The sequence below is a fragment of the Papio anubis genome, chromosome 1 (assembly GCF_008728515.1).
Source record: "Papio anubis isolate 15944 chromosome 1, Panubis1.0, whole genome shotgun sequence".
NCBI lineage: Eukaryota > Metazoa > Chordata > Mammalia > Primates > Cercopithecidae > Papio > Papio anubis.
Window position 1 is genome coordinate 126,013,334 of NC_044976.1, and position 19,170 is coordinate 126,032,503.

The 19,170-nt window shown below is 42.4% G+C and overlaps 2 protein-coding genes across 16 annotated transcripts in view; both read right to left on the reverse strand.

Moving 5' to 3' along the window:
* Positions 1–3,223: 3,223 nt before the first annotated feature.
* ASH1L (ASH1 like histone lysine methyltransferase) overlaps positions 3,224–19,170 on the reverse strand; it is a 231,662-nt gene continuing 215,715 nt past the window's right edge. For 13 of the 14 annotated variants that reach the window (XM_017947692.2, XM_031658272.1, XM_031658333.1 and 10 more), the window contains 10 exons: positions 19,031–19,163; positions 17,038–17,286; positions 15,778–15,864; positions 13,562–13,652; positions 12,983–13,121; positions 12,695–12,867; positions 10,048–10,214; positions 7,734–7,774; positions 6,053–6,354; positions 3,224–5,714 (listed from right to left, as the gene is read on the reverse strand). In XM_017947692.2, the coding sequence (XP_017803181.1) occupies positions 5,623–5,714; positions 6,053–6,354; positions 7,734–7,774; positions 10,048–10,214; positions 12,695–12,867; positions 12,983–13,121; positions 13,562–13,652; positions 15,778–15,864; positions 17,038–17,286; positions 19,031–19,163 (1,474 nt within the window). In that variant the 3' untranslated portion in view covers positions 3,224–5,622. The remainder of the gene's footprint in view (positions 5,715–6,052; positions 6,355–7,733; positions 7,775–10,047; positions 10,215–12,694; positions 12,868–12,982; positions 13,122–13,561; positions 13,653–15,777; positions 15,865–17,037; positions 17,287–19,030; positions 19,164–19,170) is intronic. The other variant, XM_031658304.1, reaches the window with a different exon arrangement.
* LOC101019099 (transcription factor BTF3 homolog 4-like) lies at positions 11,730–12,688 on the reverse strand. 2 transcript variants are annotated; one of them, XM_003892785.3, is made up of 2 exons: positions 12,421–12,688; positions 11,731–12,218 (listed from the first exon to the last, which is right to left on the reverse strand). In XM_003892785.3, exons 1-2 carry the CDS (start codon positions 12,667–12,669, stop codon positions 12,150–12,152), a joined length of 318 nt encoding a protein of 105 aa, XP_003892834.2. In that variant the 5' UTR covers positions 12,670–12,688; the 3' UTR covers positions 11,731–12,149. The 2 variants fall into 2 exon arrangements, with proteins under 2 accessions (XP_009181164.1, XP_003892834.2); XM_009182900.3 differs by having other exon boundaries at positions 11,730–12,688.

Genomic DNA, 19,170 nt, shown 5'->3' on the forward strand with positions numbered 1-19,170 from the left:
TCTGATGATATAATTCCAAGTAACCCAGGCACCTGACAACAACAACAAAAAGTTCCAAGTAAAAAGAGAGGCCAGGTGTGGTGGCTCATGTCTGTAATCCCAGCACTTTGGGAGGCTGATGTGGGAGGATTGCTTGCGGTCAGGCAGTATATAGCAAGACAGTCTATTAAAAAAAACCTGGGAGTGGTGGCATGCACCTGTAGTCCCAGCTACTTTGGGAAGCTGAGGTGGGAGGATCACTTGAGCCTAGGAGTTCAAGGCTGCAGTGAGTTTTGATTTCACCGTAGCACTCCACTACACTCCAGCCTGTAAGACAGAGAAAGGGCATCCCTCTCAAAATGAGGCAGGAGAATTGATATATATATATATATATATATATATGATCTAGAATAGAACAATTGCAATAGATCCAAAGGTCAAAAACTAAAGAAAAGCGTCTGGGCGCGGTGCCTCATGCCTGTAATCGCAGCATTTTGGGAGGCTGAGGTGGATGGATCACCTGAGGTCAGGAGTTTGAGACCAGCCTGACCGACATGGAGAAACCCCATCTCTACGAAAAATACAAAATTAGCCAGGCACGGTGGCACATGCCTGTAATCCCAGCTATCTGGGGGGCTGAGGCAGGAGAATTGCTTGAACCTGGGAGGCAGAGGTGGTGGTGAGCCGAGATCGCGCCATTGCACTCCAGCCTGGGCAATAAGGGCAAAACTCTGTCTCAAAAAAAAAAAAAAAAAAGAAAGAAAAAATTAAAGATAATCTTAAAAAAATGTAACAGTAACACATTGTTTTTGCAGTCATGAAGAAACCATTATGTAACAGTAGGGCCCTCTGATCTAGTCTTGAACCTCAAGTCCTTGTAGGAGTAGAGATTGAACTGTTGGAGTAAGCTGTCTTGCTACTTCTGAGCAACTGTATTCTAGCTGAACTCCCAGCCTAAATGTTTAACTTATGTCTGGGACAAAGTTTTGGTAGGCTTTTCAGTTATCTGCAGGAATGAGTTTATCTTCCTTAATGAGTAGGGTCACTTTGTCTACTTACGACACTTTTCTATTTGTGGAGGAGTACACAGATTTTGGAGTTCTGGCTCCAACCCTAGTTACTGGGTGACCTTTGGCAAGTTACTTAACCTTCCTGAGCTTCAGTTTTCACTCTTAGAAAATGGGAATAACTTCAGAGAGTTATTATGAAGATTAACTATGTGATCTTGGGCAAGTTACCTAAATTGTCTTTTGCTTCAATTTCCTCATAAAATTGGGATTTGGTACCCACCACAAAGTGCTTTTGTGAGGATTAATAAATATATGAAAACTGCTTATGATAAAATGGTCTAACACACAGTGGCCTAAAAACGAGCCCAAAGCTATATAATGCCTATCCCAGTGCACTGGTAACGAAAGATGATGATGGCTGCGTACAGCTGATGGAGATGTAGAATAGGCATGCTGGCGGCTGGTTTTGTTTTGCTTTTGAGACCTTAGGTGATCTGCCTGCATGGCATGGTTAAGAAATAGCTGGGCTTAGGCCGGGCACGCGGCCTGCTTTCCCAATCCCAGCACTGAGGCCGATCACGGATCATATGGTCAGAGATCAAGACTATCCTGGCTAACACGGGTAAAACTCGGCCTCTACTAAAATACAAAAATCAGCAGTGGCGAAGCGTAGTCCTGAAAGGCCACTTCCGGAGGCTGATGGTGAGATCTGGAACCCGAGGCGCGCTGAGCCTGGTATATGAGCCGAGATCCCACGGCACCCGTTCCCGCAGATTTAGACCCCGCCCCAAAAAAAAAAAAAAAAAAAAGAAAATAGCTGGGGCCGCCGGGCTGTGGCCTGCTTCCGTAATCCTGAGGCACTTTGGGGAGGCCGCATGACCACGACAGAGATCGAGACCATCATCCTGGTGAATTTACAAGTGTTCCCTGGCCTCCTCTACTTGGAGAAATAACATGTAAAAAATAGCCGGCTATGATGGCGGGCCACTGTAGTCCTAGCCACTGGGAGGCTGAGGCCCGGAGAACGGATATGAACCTGGGAGGTTTGAGCTTGCAGGAGCTTGATCCATGCACTCCCACCCAGCCTGGCTACAGAGCCATCTCACCCCAAAAAAAAAGCAAACAATGGGGCCAGGTATGGTGGCTCAGGGCCTGTAATCCCAGCAGATTCTGGAGGCGGAGGCGTGGGCTTTGATCACGCATGGGTCAGGAGTTCGAGACCAGCCTGGCCAATATGCTGAAACTCCTGTCTCTACTAAAATACAAAAAAAATTAGCTGGGCATGGTGGTTGGTGCCTACAATCCCAGCTACTTGGGAGGCTGAGGCAGGAGAATCCCTTGAACCCAGGAGGCAGAGGTTGCAGTGAGCCAAGGCTGTACCACTGGACTCCTGCCTGGGTGAGAGTGAGACTCCATCTCAAAAAAAAAAAAAGAAAAGAAAAGAAACAGCTGGGCAGCCGTGGTGGCTCATGCCTGTAGTCCCAGAACTTTGGGAGGCTGAGGTGACTGGATCACTTGAGCCCAAGAATTTGAGACTAGCCTGGGCAACACAGGGAGACCCCCGTCTCTACAAAAAATAAAAACATTAGCCAGGTGTGGTGGTGTGCTCCTGTAGTCCTAGCAACTCAGGAGGCTGAGTTGGGAGGATTGCTTCAGCCCAGGAGGTTGAGGTTGCAGTGAGCTGTAATGCATCACTGCACTCTGGACAGGGCAACACAGTGAGACTTTGTCTCAAAAACAAAACAAAACAAAACCCAAAAAACCCAACAAAACAGCTGGACTAGCTTGGCCAATATGGTGAAACCCTGTCTGCACAAAAAGTACAAGAATTAGCCAGGCATGGTGGTGCATGCCTGTAGTTCCAGCTACTTGGGAGGCTGAGACAGAAGGCTCATTTGAATCCGGGATGTGGAGGTTGCAGTGAGCTGAGACTGTGCCACTGCATTCCAGCTTGGGTAACAGGGAGACTCTGTCTCAAAAACAAAAAACAAAAAAGCAACTGGACATTTGGTGTGTATTGTTATTGTGCTGATTGATTAGGCTGGGTCCAGACTAGAAAGATCCTAGTACTGACTTTATCCAGTAGTCAACAGCAGTGAGTGTGCTCATGTGCAGCCTAGTATGTTTATGATGTTGTTCCAGAAAGATCCCCTTGGAAACAGGATGAAGTTGTTCTTGGAAGATAAATGGGGGATAAGAAGGAGGAAAAAAATAACAAGCTCATCAGCCCACAGTTAGGAAAAGTTTTTTCCATTTAATACTAGACTTTCAAGGATTGAGATGCAAGCTTTGTATGCAATTACATCCAATGTTAAAATTGGTAATACATAATTTACAAAGATTAACATCAAAACAATCATCTATTTAGATATGCTTTTGTAAAAAGGAAATATATTAGCAGCATTTATATTTTCCGCAATCACACAGCCTACAGACATGCAGACTAACTCTGTATCTATTTGCAGTGATGTAGTGCTTTGCCCCGCATTTCAAACACCAAAACCCTCCTGGCAGCTGGGGGGTTCTTTTTATTTCGTTATTATAAAATAACTGAAAAATAAAAAAAGGCATTAATTTCTACACCAGTAAGAAAAAACAAGTTTTTGCACTTACCTAACATTTGATTGTCTAAAAAACATTTCAGTTTTTTTTTAGTCTTTCAACAAAAGAAAGATAAAATGACAGAGCGTAGTGTCTTTTGCTTCTGTTCTCGCATTTTACAAAGTTTTTTTTCTTTTTCATCTTTTTTAAAATTTTAGTGTTTAACACTATAAAGGAAACATTGAATTTTAATCTCTTTCTTGTCATTTTCTCGCTTTTGACTAAAAGGAGACCCCCAAAGTGCCCCTAGTCCCACCTCCCTCCCACCCACTCCCTGCAATGAAAAACAAAAGAAACCACTCAAACGGGCTTGGACATGCGATTTTTCCAGCTCCACATGTGAGTATCTTATACCCAGGTCTCTTAGTAATGTACAGTGCTTCTCTACAGTAAGAAAATACTCCAAACTATTTTCTTAATTCTCTTTTTTCTTTAATAAAATATTTATTTTCCTTTTTTTCTCTGCTCAAGGGGATCATTGGCATCCCCTATCTCTTTTGTTTTTTCCTCAAGAATGACACAGAAAGGGGAAAAAGAAAAAAATATTCAATGGAATGGAAGGTGGTCAATGTGTCTACCTAAACGAGTCAGAGCATCGTCACCATAAGGGGAAATGTACAATTAGGACAGCATTGGTCCAATATTAGAAAAAAGTAATAGGGACATGTTTACTATTGTATTGCTTACCAATCACGCAGCAGGTGTGTGTGTGTGTGTGTGTGTATATATATACACACACATATACACACACACATACACACACATATATACACACACACACACAACTTGGCACATTTAAAAACCATCTTTTCTCTTATAAGAACATCTAAAACATATATGCATATGTATGTCTGAAAAGACAACAAAGCTTTTTAAATTTTATTTTTAAAGAGACAGTATAGTCTGGTAACTTCTGGTCAAGAGAGTAGGAAGGAAGAAGACACCCTGGATATACCTCCTGATGTCATTCAGGAGGGTGAGGGAAGATGGGACTAGGGGTGAAGAGAAATACACTGTCTCTTTAAGAAAGGGACATTGAAAACTGTACAATTAAGAAAACAAGAGTAGTGTTTTCAATTGATAATCTATACTCACAACAAATACTCTGATAGGTGAATACTGCTGAACAGTTTATGTAGTGACTTTTGTTGCCGGGGTGGGTTTAGAGTTCTTTTTATGTAGGTTTTTAAATGATTTTATTTTGAACTGAATCTCCATTTGCACAGCACAGCAGACACACAAGAACTACAGCGCATTAAAAACAGCATGTGTGCTGGCGGGGGCCTGGCTTTCTCATTAGAAAAAAATATGTCCGACAGGTTATGAAGGGTAAAACAAAAATAATTGCAAGAACTACCATGCCCTTCTGACCCCATGGGGGCCTTCCCTATCCCATGATTCCATTTTGGGGAGTAGAGGTAGGGAGGGGGCAGCAGTTACAAGTGCTTTGAGCTGTCAACTCACATTTTACTTTGACCTGGTTGGGCAAGAAAGGAGAGAGAAACTTCCCTAGTCAGGTATCTGGGAAGAAGCCCCAGCTACTGTTTCTGTTTAAGGTCTCTGGGGTAGCTCTTGGAGCCAATAGAGAATAGACGGGGTAGGAATAGGGATCCTGGCCCTATCCCTTTGGATTTTGAGTTATACCTGGGTATAGGAAGTAGCTTCTTAGCAATGTCTGTGGGATCTGAGGATGACAGAAAAACCTAAGCTGTGGGGAGGGGCAAATGCTATAAAGTACCAGTAGGTTCTGGTCATCAGTGTGGTTCTCCCTCCTCTCTACATTATTAACCCTTAAGGTGAAGCAATGGAGAGGAAAATTAATTAACCTGAACTGTCTTGGACAGAACCCCTTCCTCTCCCTCTCCACTAGCTCCAAGGCTTATTAAGTACCTAATGTCAACAACATGGCCCCATTCCCCTTGCCTGGACAGACCCTTTCCACCCCGGTCTATACCCAGAGAGCAGGAGGCAGGACTGATTAGCTAATCAGTCCACTGGATCCCAGATGCTTGAGGTTCTCATTCTTTGAGGGTCACTTTCGAAAGCTGTTTTCTGGGATAAACAAAGTACGCCTTCGCAGTTTCCTGCCTGATCCTTCCTCCAGCAAGTAGGTCACATCAATGGCTGAAAACAGAACCAAGAAGGCTCATCAAAATACCACTCTCCTACTCCTTATTCCACATTTGAGCTCTAAGGAGAGCACAGGAACTCAATGATTCCTTTTCTGACCTATAAGCAATTTAGACCATCCTCCAGCCCTACATGAAAAACGTGGTTCTTTAGAGGAGATCATCTCACCTTCCAGTTTCACTCCCAAGATATAACTAAAAGCAAGCCTATGAAAGAACTATACCATTTTCTTAGAATATTTTGGATGCTGAACCAGTAATTACAATTTTTTTTCCATTCCCTCTCATTTCACATTTATCTTAAACCCTAGATATGAACCTGATTATTCTTACCATTTTTTCCAGGGATTTTTTCAAGGAGATTGAGCAAGATCTGGTTGAGTCGTTCCCGCTGGTTATGCCGTCGTTCCTCAGGGGTACAGGTTGACTGGGGTTCTTGACTACTTTCCTCTGTTTTTTTTTCACCCTCACTGACGTTAGCGGTGGCCCCCTCCCGTTCTGGCTCCTCCAGGCTGGGTATCTCACTGGCTGTTTGCTCTTGACGGGCTAGAACCTCTTCAATCAAGGGTAGAGCATCATCCTCCTGGCCCAAGTCTTTTAGGGGTGGCTTTGAGCGCTCAGACTTCCAGGATGATCTGCCAGAAGGATATTTGAATTTAGTGCAAGACACTTGAGGAGGAAAAGGGGATGAAGGGAAGGAGATCTCAGGATGGCTTGAGATCCTGGAGTCCAGCACTTAGAGCTTGAGGTAAGAAACTTGACTTTCATTTTTGCTTTATTATTATTTGAACAAATCACTACCTTTACTTGAAATTTTTTTTCTTTTTTTTTTTTTGAGACGGAATCTCGCTCTGGCCGGATCTCAGCTCACTGCAAGCTCTGCCTCCCAGGTTTACGCCATTCTCCTGCCTCAGCCTCCCGAGTAGCTGGAACTACAGGCGCCCGTCACCTCGCCCGGCTAGTTTTTTGTATATTTTAGTAGAGACGGGGTTTCACCATGTTAGCCAGGATGGTCTCGATCTCCTGACCTCATGATCTGCCCATCTTGGCCTCCCAAAGTGCTGGGATTACAGGCTTGAGCCACCGCGCCCGGCCACCTTTACCTGAAATTTAATTTTATTTGTAAAATTCAACTTTTATTATTTCTCTTAGGAATATGCACAAATGATATAGGAATCCATAAAATATACAAGGGCTAATAAAATTGCTTAGCTGGTTCTAAATGACTGCTTCATAACTAGAAAAGTATGGCACAACCTTGTGATGCCAATAATCCAACTACAATAATAAATATTTAAATGGAGTTTTAAATTTTCCTGCTTCCCCTTTTTTTTTTTTTTTTTTTTTTTTTTTTTTTTAGAGATGGGGTTTCACCGTGTTAGCCAGGATGGTCTCGATCTCCTGACCTCGTGATCCGCCCGTCTCGGCCTCCCAAAGTGCTGGGATTACAGGCTTGAGCCACCGCGCCCGGCCCCTGCTTCCCTTTTTTACCTCAATAGTCTAATATTTTCTCCCTTATGGTAAGCTATTGGTGTAGGTAAAGCAGTTGTTATGCCCCCATTGAACAGATGAGGAGACTGAAGAAAAAGCCTTCTGTCATCTTTCGTTAGGAATAATCCTCATGTACAAAATAAGCAAAAATGAACACTATGAACCCATAGTTCATACCTCAGTGAAAACTGTACTCGCTACATCTGTTCCTTGATAGAGGCACCAAGAGCTGATATACCTTGAGGTAATGGGGAAAGCTTACAGACATCTAAAAGAAACTTTTCTGAGTCTGGAGTTCTGTTTCAAATCTCTGCACATCTCTCTGTTGCTCCAACTAAGGCTCCATAATGGGATCACATCTACTGAAGTTTAGTTCTTCCATAGTGCTGGCGCTACCCTGGGCTATTCTGCAGAGAATACCCAGTCCTAGAAGTGGAGCTGAGTGGGTAGTTGTTTGTTTTCTTGCTCCATTCAAGCTCTTGGTCAATCCCTTAGGATCCTCATATCCCCCCATAGGACTTACCGTCCTCCATTCCTCTTGTAGTTGTCTGGGACGTAATGAGGCTGCAGATAAGAAAAGGAAGAGGTAAGCATGTTGTAGAAGCTGGGAAAGCTAGCTGTCCTCTGGGGCCACTCAGGATAAGGAACATAGTAGGGCAGTAGACAACTTGGGTGACTTTGTTTTAAGATGAGAAATCTAGTACTTCTATTAATATGCAGGCCACAATGATTATCAGCATTTTGTGCTCCCAGGATGTCAATGAGAGGGATAAGTGCACGATTTTCTCTACTCCATTTCACCTTTTAAATACAGTCATGTTACTTAATAATGGGGATATGTTCTGAGAAGTATGTCGTCAGGTGATTTGATTGTTATGTAAACATCATAAAGTGTCCTTACACAAACCTAGATAGTATAGCCCACTATACACCTAAGCTATTTAGTATAGCCTATTGCTCCTAGGCTACGAGCCTATATATACAGCACAGTACTATACTGAATACTATAGGTAGTTGTAATACAATGTTAAGTATTGTGTACCTAAACACAGAAAAGGTAATACATTGCAGTATGTTACGACAGCTATGACATCACTAGATGACAGGACAGAATTCTTCAGCTCCATTATAATCTTATGGGATCACTGTTGCATACGCAGTCCAATGTTGACTGAAACATGTTACACATGACTGTAGTTAAGGTTGGGGTTTCAAAGCTAATCAGTAAGCTATTGATTGAGCAAGCAAGACCAAATAAGTCTTGATGTGAGGAAAGACCTGGTAGTGGGCAGAGAATGCAAAAGACGGTTTGGAAAATTAAAAAAAAAAAAAAATAGGGAAAACAGGAATGTATTGCTTTGTTTTCTGGTTATTTCTTTTTCTTTCCTTTTTTCTTTTTTTTTTTTTTTGAGATGGAGTCTTGCCCTGTCGCCAGGCTGGAGTGCAGTGGCGTAATCTTGGCTCACTGCAATCTCTGCCTCTGGGTTCAAGCAACTCTTCTGCCTCAGTCTCCCGAGTAATTGGGATTACAGGCGTGCACCACCATGCCTGGCTAATTTTTGTATTTTTAGTAGAGATGAGGTTTCACCATGTCAGCCAGGCCAGTCTCAATCTCCTGACTTTGTGATCCACCTGCCTTGGCCTCCCAAAGTTCTGGGATTACAGGCGTGAGCCACTGTGCCCGGCTCTGGTTAGATTATTTCTAGGGATTCCAGGGTGACAGCTATGAATTTTGACAGGCCCACTAAAAGAAGACTCAAAATGAGGAGCTCAGCCAGGGTTTTATTAAAGCAAACAGATGAATGGATGATCAAAATCTTTATGGAATGATGAATGACAAAACATATAACTGGCACACGGTTCTCAACAATTTGAAAGAAAAAATATACAGGAAAAAGTCTGAAAATGAAAATGTTAAAAATGGTTATTTTCTGGATAGTGGAGTATATACATAACTTTTTTCCTCTTAATGCTTCTATACTTAATTTTTTTTTTTTTTTTTTTTGAGACAGGGTCTCTGTCACTCAGACTGGAGTGCAGTGGCACAATCGGCTTACTGTAACCTCAAACTCCTGGGCTCAAGTGATCCTCCTGCCTTGGCCTCCCAAAGTGCTGAGATTACACACGAGTCACCATGATGTTTACACAATAAACATCACTACCACAAATTTTATTCGTTTTGTTATTGTTTTGAGATGGAGTCTCGCTCTGTCACCCAAGTTGGAGTGCAATGGCGTGATCTCTGCTCACTGCAACCTCCGCCTTCCAGGTTCAAGAGATTCTCCTGCCTCAGACTCCTGAATAGCTGGGATTACAGGCGCACGCCACCACACCTGGCTAATTTTTGTATTTTTAGTAGAGACAGGGTTTCACCATGTTCACAAATTTTACATAATGATCATGTCTTCCATTTTTAATGCGGGCATAAAAAGAAAAAGCCCTGAATTATTTTCTGTGAAGGTTCTTCTTTTATAGGTGTGTTCTCAATGAGAGGAAAAAAAGGCGTTTTTCAGGGTTCTTGTTTCTTAAAATTATGGGTGTGAAAGACAAAACAAAACAAAAACCTACAGATGTGGGACTCGACAGCAAAGATTAAACAGACGAAAGAGAAAAGAGGAAAGGTATAACACTGTAATCAACAATTTTCTGAGATACAGTCTATGTGAGGAAATGTACTTATGCTGTTCAAATGTCCCAAATAGAGACAGAGATTTTCAGAGCTTGGGATGGAATTTGGATGAAGAAGCAGAGAGCTACATGAAGATTTTCGCTTAGTGAATTTCATGCATGAACCAGATTGTCCTAACATGTAGTGTTAAGAAAGGAAGGAGACTCACCGAGAAATCTTTTTTGGGAGTGAGCTTCTTGGGGAAGTGATCAAAAGCATAGGGTTTGGTGCAGACAGGATAGCGGTTCCGGTGGATCTTGTAAAACAGGTGTGCTGACTTGTCAAGCCGATAATCACAGATGTACACATCTTGCTCCTTCACTCCTTTGGGTCTCCCTATGGGTCCAACCAGTGTTAAGAAATCCTATTTCCCCATTTCTCCCCCTGAGCTGCCCAAAGACCCCATACACACCAATGGGAGAGCAGCTAGATCCTTAAAACCCTACATGGTAGCTAAAGAGGTAGGACAACTAAGCATTTGGTAGTTGTTGGAAAAAGAGTTCTCAGACACTAGTGTCAACAAAAGATAAAGTAAATATACAGCAGAATGGATGGAAATAAACCAAAAATGTAAACTGAGTACTGCAGGGATGTGTGAGGGAGTATTTTGAGGGAAAAACAGAGCAGGTTATGGGGGAGTTACAAGAAAAGAATAGAAGTATAAATTTGAGGGAAGCACATTTGTAAATGAACGCTTTTTAACTGAGACAAGGAGGACTCATCAGCATCACAGAACTGCAAGCAGTCTGTCAATTTTGGAATGGAATACATATTCTTTTAGACTATTTTGCTATGATTCTGAGAGAACAGTCTAGGCAACTGAACTCTGCTAATAATGACAAATAACATATATTGAGCTTTTACTCTAAACCATAAACTAGGCTGAGTGCTTTTGTAGATTATTTTATATAATCTTTTAAGAACTCTTTAAAATAGATAATAATCCTTATTTTCAATGGGAAACTGATACTTAGATTAAGTAAATTCCCCAAGGGAACATAGATAAAATGTGGTGGAGCTGGAATTTGAAATTAGAACACAGTATTAAGAAAATTAACTAAATTTAATAAAAAAGAATAAACGTTTATTGAGTACAAAGCACCAGGTAAAAGAAAGGAAAAATATAGTATAGCTCTCTGAAGTTTCATAGCTAACCTTGGAGAATCTTTCATCATATACAGACAACAAGAATGGGGTGGGCAATGAACAGGAGACATGAGGTCATTGAGGTCATTTTTTTTTTTTTTTTTTTTTTTTAAAGGCAGGGTCTCATTCTGTTGTACAGGTTGGAGTGCAGTGGTGCAATCCTGGCTCACTGCAACCCCTGCCTCCCAGGCTTAGCAATTCTCGCAGAAGCTGAGACTACAGGCCCACAGTGCCATGCCTGGCTATAGAGGCAGAGTTTTGCCATGTTGGCCAGGCTGGTCTCAAACTCCTGGGTTTAAGCAATCTGACTGCCTCAGCCTCCCACACTGCTAGGATTACTGGCATGAGCCACTGTACTTGGCCGAGGTCATTTTTTTTTTTTTTTTTTTTGAGACGGAGTCTCGCTGTCGCCCAGGCTGGAGTGCAGTGGCCAGATCTCAGCTCACTGCAAGCTCCACCTCCCAGGTTCACGCCATTCTCCTGCCTCAGCCTCCCAAGTAGCTGGGACTACAGGCGCCCGCCACCTTGCCCGGCTAGTTTTTTGTACTTTTTAGTAGAGACGGGGTTTCACCGTATTAACCAGGATGGTCTGGATCTCCTGACCTCGTGATCCGCCCGTCTCGGCCTCCCAAAGTGCTGGGATTACAGGCTTGAGCCACCGCGCCCGGCTTTTTTTTTTTTTTTTTAAAGATTTTTTTTTTTTAAATTTCTACTGGGGAGGGAGGAGGATAAATAGAACTGTTTTCCAATTTGCTCTCCACTGTATACACACATACCCACACACATACATAAACATACATACACCAAAAATACCCCAAACAAAAAACAAAAAAACCAGGAATCAAAAAAACAAAACACCCTCAAACTGCACCAATACTTCATATTTTGACCAAAAAAATATCCTGGGAGGAAGTGCAAAATGCAAAATCAAATGACCGAAAAATGCTGAACAAACAGCATTATTAATATACAAAATATTTATATTACTGAACTAGTAACAGGTGATGTTCTCTGTGTCTGTAAAACTTTGGAACCACATAGCTGATTTGTTAAATCTAGTCCATGCCAGCTTCCAAAAACCAAACTTTTAGTTAGCTTCATTCTTTGATGCCTCATCAAAATTTTCTACAAGATCTGGAACATCATCATCCTCCTCATCAATGTCTTCTGGTTTTGGTGCTTTACTGTCCAAGACTTGCCATGGGAACTGTTCAGCTAACTTCCTAAGGCTTGTTAAACTGTCAGCACCAAGCTGACTTAATATTCCAGGAAGCATTTCTGTGATTGGTTTGGCTTCTGCATGACCAGTAATTGCAAAGGTGTTAGCAGAAAGGGAAGCTTGGACTTTGGGATTGTTGAAATGAATAACTGTCCCATCATCTTTAATCATGTTCACCTCTTCAATACCAGCTATATTATTCACAGCCAGTTTTTTTAGAGAACTCTGAAGCTTTTTGTCATCAGCTGTAGCTGTTCTGTGTACCACCTTCTTCTTTCTGCGAGCTGCACCCTTGCCCCCTATCCGGACCTGAGCCTGAAGTTTGGCTAACTTTTCTTGATTCATGCTGTTGGTAAATCTGAAGCAGGGAGGGTCCTCCAACACCAGCACGCAGCAACAGCAAGATGGCTGCCTCCCCGAGGTCATTTTTTAACTAGCCCAGATCACTTACCTTTACAATACGTATAAAGGTCCAACACACAGCAGGTCCCCACTACAGCCTCCAAAGGAATGATCTCATATAGTGGCACCCGAAATAGTTCATTATGATAGAACCGACGGGATGGAGAGTGGTGTGTTTCGTGGGGACGGAAATAATGATGACCAAAGGCAAACCGTTCCTCTCTAAAAAAGGAAAAGTGAGAAGGGAGAGGTTTAACTGATTAGCAAGATCCTAGTGAACATTCAGCTCCGCTGGTACAGCATGGCTGGAAGAAAAGGACAGGACCTCAGCACATACTTTTCATTCTTCCAAAGTTTCTCAATGCGAAAGATGTCAAGTTTATCTCGGTTAATGTGAGATAACAGTCGATAGGACTGACGGACCGGGTGGCCATCAGGGGTGCGCCGACTATCCCTCATCAGATACACACAGTCACCTAGGAAGACCCAGAACACAGAAGAAACATAAAATGATTCTTGTATGAATTCTGTTAGGCATCTGTTTATTTGACTCAGGATCTACATAGAACTCATAATCGGAAACAGTATAAATACAGAGAGCTAAAAGCAGCAGTGTTAAGTGATGATAATCAATTCTAGACTACGACAATAATATAAGGTAGGCATTCTATTTCTTGAGCTTCCTATGTGTTTTTCGAGTCTTAAAATTAGCTTTATAACATGTCTATCATTTCAAATTAGTATTATTTGATGGAGAGGTGATGCATGTAAGCACAAGGACTGCAGATATAAAAACTTACATTTTATTGCTATTCAAGGCTGTATGGAGACAATGACTATGAAGGAGACAGCAGAGACTTCCTACTATACAGAAAGGTCACCTCTGACAAGTAGGGTTAGCTCCTGTAATACATACCCTGACGAAGCAGCAAGTCATCTCGGAGCAAACAGATGAAGTAGACACAGCCAGGTTGGGCATAGTGGGGCCGAGGGATCATGGGAACCTCCTGATAGGAGCAGAAAGCCAATGTATAAGGGCTGGAATTACTACATTCAGCCTACTTATTTCTCTTCAGGAGAGAAAAAGAACTAAAACCTAGAATTCTCAATCAATCAAAACTTACTGTTTAGTCATTTCAATATATCACAGATATACAAAAAAGATGAAAGCAACTACAGTTGTTAAACCTGGAAAAGCGAAGGTAGAGGACAAAAGTGATAGGCTAAGTATCTCAATCTATGTTTTATGAAGCACTAATTGTGTAGTTGCTCTATGTAATCTAGGGGCCATATGAAAATGTGTTAAGGGAGACTAATTATTACAATGATTGGGTAATACTACTGGTATTTAATGCCCAGGGTCCAAGGAAGCCAAACATTCTGAAATGCATCCATCACAATAAGAACTATGCACCTAAACATGACAACAGCAACACTGTTAAGAAATACTGCCTAAATCTCTTCTTTTTAAAAATTGACTTGCCCAAAATCACACATATAAAGATAGCAGAGCCAAGCCAAGAACCCACTTAATGACTTAGGCAAGCCACCCACCCTCTCTCCTATGAAGTGAGCCTAACACTAACGTTTGCTGATTCTGAGTCCAGTGCTCTTCTCACTTAAACCACTGTCTAACATAAATGACGTTAAGAATACCAAGTTCTGGATTCTATAAGCTATTCCTTTCATGGACATCTGATAGTGTTTATAAAAACCTCAGTTTTGTTTCTGTGTTTTTTTTTGAAACAGAGTCTTGCCCTGTCGCCAGGTTGGGGTACAGTGGTGCAATCTTGGCTCACTGCAACTTCTGCCTCCAGATTCAAGTGAATCTCCTGCTTCAGCCCCCCAAGTAGCTGGGACTACAGGCACGCAACACCACGCCCAGCTAATTTTTGTATTTTTAGTAGAGATGGGGTTTCACCATGTTGGCCAGGATGGTCTTTTTTTTTTTTGAGACTGAGTCTCACTCTGTCACCCAGGCTAGAGCGCAGTGGCATGATCTTGGCTCACTGCAACCTCTGCCGCCCAGGTTCAAGTGATTCTCCTGCCTCAGACTCCCAAATAGCTGGGATTACAGGCACCTGCCACTGCACCCGGCTAATTTTTTTTGTAGTTTTAGTAGAGACAGGGTTTCAAGACAGGGTCTTGAACTCCTGACCTCATGATCCACTGGCGTCGGCCTCTCAAAGTGCTGGGATTGCAGCCATGAGCCACTGCGCCCGGCCGAGGATGGTCTTGATCTCTTGACCTTGTGATCTGCCCGCCTCGGCCTCCCAAAATGCTGGGATTATAGGCCTGAGCCATCACGCCCAGCCTTTTTCTTTTTTTTTTGAGACAGAGTCTTGCTCTGTTGCCTAGGCTAGAGCGCAGTGGTGTGATCTCAGCTCACTGTAACCTCCACCTCCCAGGTTCAAGTGATTCTTCTGCCTCAGACTCCTGAGTAGCTGGGATTACAGGCACACACTGCCACCATGCCCAGCTAAGTTTTGAATTTTTAGTAGAGATGGGGTTTCACCATCTTGGCCAGGCTGGTCTCGAACTCCTGACCTCATGATCCACCCCGCCCAGCCGGTTTTTTTTTTTTTTTTTTTTTTTTTAAGAGATGGAGTCTTGCTCTGTCGCCCAGGCTGGAGTGCACTGGCGTGATCTCGACTCACTGCAACACCTGCCTCCAGGTTTCTAGCAATTCTTTTGCCTCAGTCGCCCAAGTACCTGAGACTACAGGCGCATGCCACCACGCCTGGCTAATTTTTTTTTTGTATTTTAGTAGAGACGGGGTTTCACCGTGTTGCCCAGGCTGGTCTCGAACTCCTGAGCTCAGGCAATCCATCCACCTTAGCCTCCCAATGTGCTAGGATTACAGGCATGAGTGACCGTGCCCGGCCAAAAACCTTAGTTTTATCTAGTGCCATTCCTTCCACAGATTTCTAAGTATTTTATTTTCCCTTTGATCATACTCCTGAAATAGGGAAGAACAGAATTATGACCCTTATTGTAAAGTTTAAGAAGCCAAGGCCCAGAGAGGTTGAATAACTTATTAAAGGAAATTCTGCAAAGCAGGAGCAGGACAGGTAAGATACCATGTGCTACCTCTCCTACTTATAGATCAGAGTTTTATGAGGGGCAGCTTACCCTGTCCACAGGCCTTGGGTCACACTGCTCACAAAGGTAGTGCTCCACATCTGAGTTCACTCCCATACAATCACAGTGCTGCCACACCTGCAGAAAAACATACAGTTTGGGGGAACATGGAGGCTATGACTTACTGAGAGTGTCCTGGGAGCCCAGAATAAAAAATTAGCAATAGGTCAGGGTAAAGTAAAAGAGGAACTAAGTGATAACTGGGTGAATGAGATATTGGAGATAAATGATAAAATAGGAGGAAAACAGAATAATGACTTTTTTGAGCAAAAGTATACAGATTGACTCATAATCTGTAGATCCGGGCAAATAAAATGGGGAGATGGAGAGAGAATAGGAAAACAAATGAATAGACTACTAAACTATTACTAAGTAATTTAAGTAAATGCTATGGCTATTCTGAAAGGCTTTACAGCTACAAAATGTTTTTATTTACCCCTGTCTAACTTTATCCTCCCAACAATCCTATGTGTTACTTACAGCCACTTTACACATAAAGTTATGTGTTCACATATATTAGTGGGGACACTAGGGCTCAAATTCAGGCTTTGACTCCTTCATCAGGAGCCCTACCTGTATTAACATATTTCACTCTCTCAGAGGATTCATACTAATAGAGTATACTATCACTAATGATTCAAAAGGCAAAGCGCTATATAAAATACTGTCATTCTCCTTGATCCAGATTATGTGAGAAGTGTACAGTGAAAAGTGGGCAGAAAAAAGGAAAGAGCCAGGTGTGGTGGCTCACGCCTATAATCCCAACACTTTGGGAGGCTGAGGTGGGCAGATCACTTGAGCTCAGCAGTTCGAGACCAGCCTGGGCAACATGGTGAAACCCCATTTCTACAAAAAAAAATTAGCTGGGCATGGTGGCGCATGCCTGTAATCCCAGCTACTCGAGAGGCTGAGGTGGGAGGACTGCTTGAGCCTGGGAGGCAGAGGTGCAGTGAGCTGAGATCGTGCCACTGCACTCCAGTGTGGGCGACACAGCAAGATCCTATCTTATAAACAAAACAAAAAAACAAGAAGAGAGGAGAGAAGGAAAGAAAAAGAAGGGATAAAGTGAAAGAAAGAGAGGTAAGAGGAGAAAGGCAATATGGTAAACATAGAAACCTAACAGAAACCAAGGCTAAGTTACAGTTCATAAAAAGCCTTTCAAGCCAATCCAAAAGAAGCATGGGCTTCTTCTTTGAATATGGTCACCATGCTCATCAGGACCAAGCTTCTGCTTCATTTCCTGACCCTCACCATGCACTTGTCACACTGGATCATGAGACCTTCATCCTTGTAGAGGCCACAGATACAGCGAATAACATCGTCGTCCTTCTCATGCCCATTCTCCTTTTCAGAGACTGAGGTCTCACTGCTGTCTGCCTCACTTGCTGTCTCTCCCACAATCTCATCGATTTGGGCTGATGCCTCATGCCGGGCATTGTAATAAGCCTTTCGCAGACGGCAAACATCTCTCCCAATTGGGGATTTACGCCCATAGTACTTCTGAAGAAAGCAAATAAAGAAATCATGTTTGGTCCTCTCAATTTGGCTTAACGATTTACCTGAAGAGGTAGCATGACTTTCTTTACCCTCCCATTTTGGTTAACAGATTTTCAAAAGTATCAAATATACTGCCAGACAGTTGGTAACAACTTAAACTAAACTAAAATAAATTCAAGTTAGAATCTGCAAGTTATTTTTTCATTTGCTCAATTGACCTGTCATTCAATTCTGTCACGGGCCTCCTTGTCCACAAGATCAAATACACAGAGATCATGAAATATGAATTAATGTCACAAGCATAATGTAGTGTAGAAGTTCAACATACACCTTTGTCTTGTGGATATCTGTGACAGATCTACAGGTGTTGAATCTATGTGGAAGGTGGGTTTCAGTAGGAAGAATGTTACAATTTGAGATTGCTCTAATTCTTCTCTCACTTGTCTATTTTTCTTTCTCATTTCGTCTTTCAACTTCAATTATTCCTTTATCTTTTTTTTGTTTTTTTTTTTTTTTTTTTTTTTTGAGACGGAGTCTTGCTCTGTCGCCCAAGCTGGAGTGCAGTGGCGCGATCCTGGCTCACTGCAAGCTCCGCCTCCTGGGTTCACGCCATTCTCCTGCCCCAGCCTCCCGAGTAGCTGGGACTACAGGCGCCCGCCACCTCGCCCGGCTCATTTTTTGTATTTTTAGTAGAGACAGAGTTTCACCGTGGTCTCGATCTCCTGACCTTGTGATTCGCCTGCCTCGGCCTCCCAAAGTGCTGGGATTACAGGCGTGAGCCACCGCACCCGGCCAATTATTCCTTTATTAGTAGGCGCTTTTGTCTTCCAAACACCTCTCCAAGGTATGTCAAAATTACTGAATAATCTCCTCTCTTCTATGCACCATACAATAGTCCATCCTGTCCTTTAAATCAGTTCAAGGCCACTTTCTCTCCAATGAGCTTCAGCTATTCCATAATCTATCACTGTGATACTCCTCAATTCCATCCTCAAGATATATTACTGGCCAGGCGCCGTGGCTCACGCCTGTAATCCCAGCACTCTGGGAGGCCAAGGTGGGCAGATCACCTGAGGTCAGGAGTTCAAGACCAGCCTGGCCAACATGCTGAAACCCTGTCTCTACTGAAAATACAAAATTAGCCAGGCGTGGTGGCAGGCGCCTGTAATCCCAGCTACTCAGGAGGCTGAAGCAGGAGAATTGCTTGAACCCGGGAGGCAGGCGGAGGTTGCAGTGAGCCGAGATCATGCCATTGCACTCCAGCCTGGGTGACAGAGCAAGACTCTGTCTCATTAAAAAAAAAAAATATATATATATATATATATATACACACACACACACACCCACACATACATACACATATATATATAAAACATTTACCTACACATATTTCTGAATATTTCACATGTACTTATTTTGAGGAAAGAAACTACAGATATTAGTTAAATGTATTAAAATATCTATATAATGCAGTCATAAAGGTTTAATACTAAATCAGTTTTTTACAAAAATTATTTTTTTGAGGGGGAATGATTTAACCTTCCATTCTAGTCATATCAATGTCTTCATACATAGCCTTCTATAATATTTAGTATACTGTAACACATACCCCAAGGGTACTCAATAAAAATGACTGGCTTTTCCAACCAGAAATATGGCTGATAGAGGAGGATAAAAATCTTAAACTTCTATACAAATTCTCTTCAGAACAAACTTGTGAAATCTGTTTGAAGTCAGTGAAAAATACCTCAGCATTCCGAAAGACTTTGAGCATGTCAGCATCAAAAGCTTCCACTGTCTTATAGTAACCAATGAGGATCTGCTTCTCTATGGTGATAAGATCTAGGGGATCAGAGATCTTCTCATAATAATCAGCATTCCTGGAAC

Excerpts from the sequence above, each read along its gene's own strand:
- LOC101019099 (XM_009182900.3), bottom strand. The coding sequence starts at position 12,669 with ATGACCTCGGGGAGGCAGCCATCTTGCTGTTGCTGCGTGCTGGTGTTG.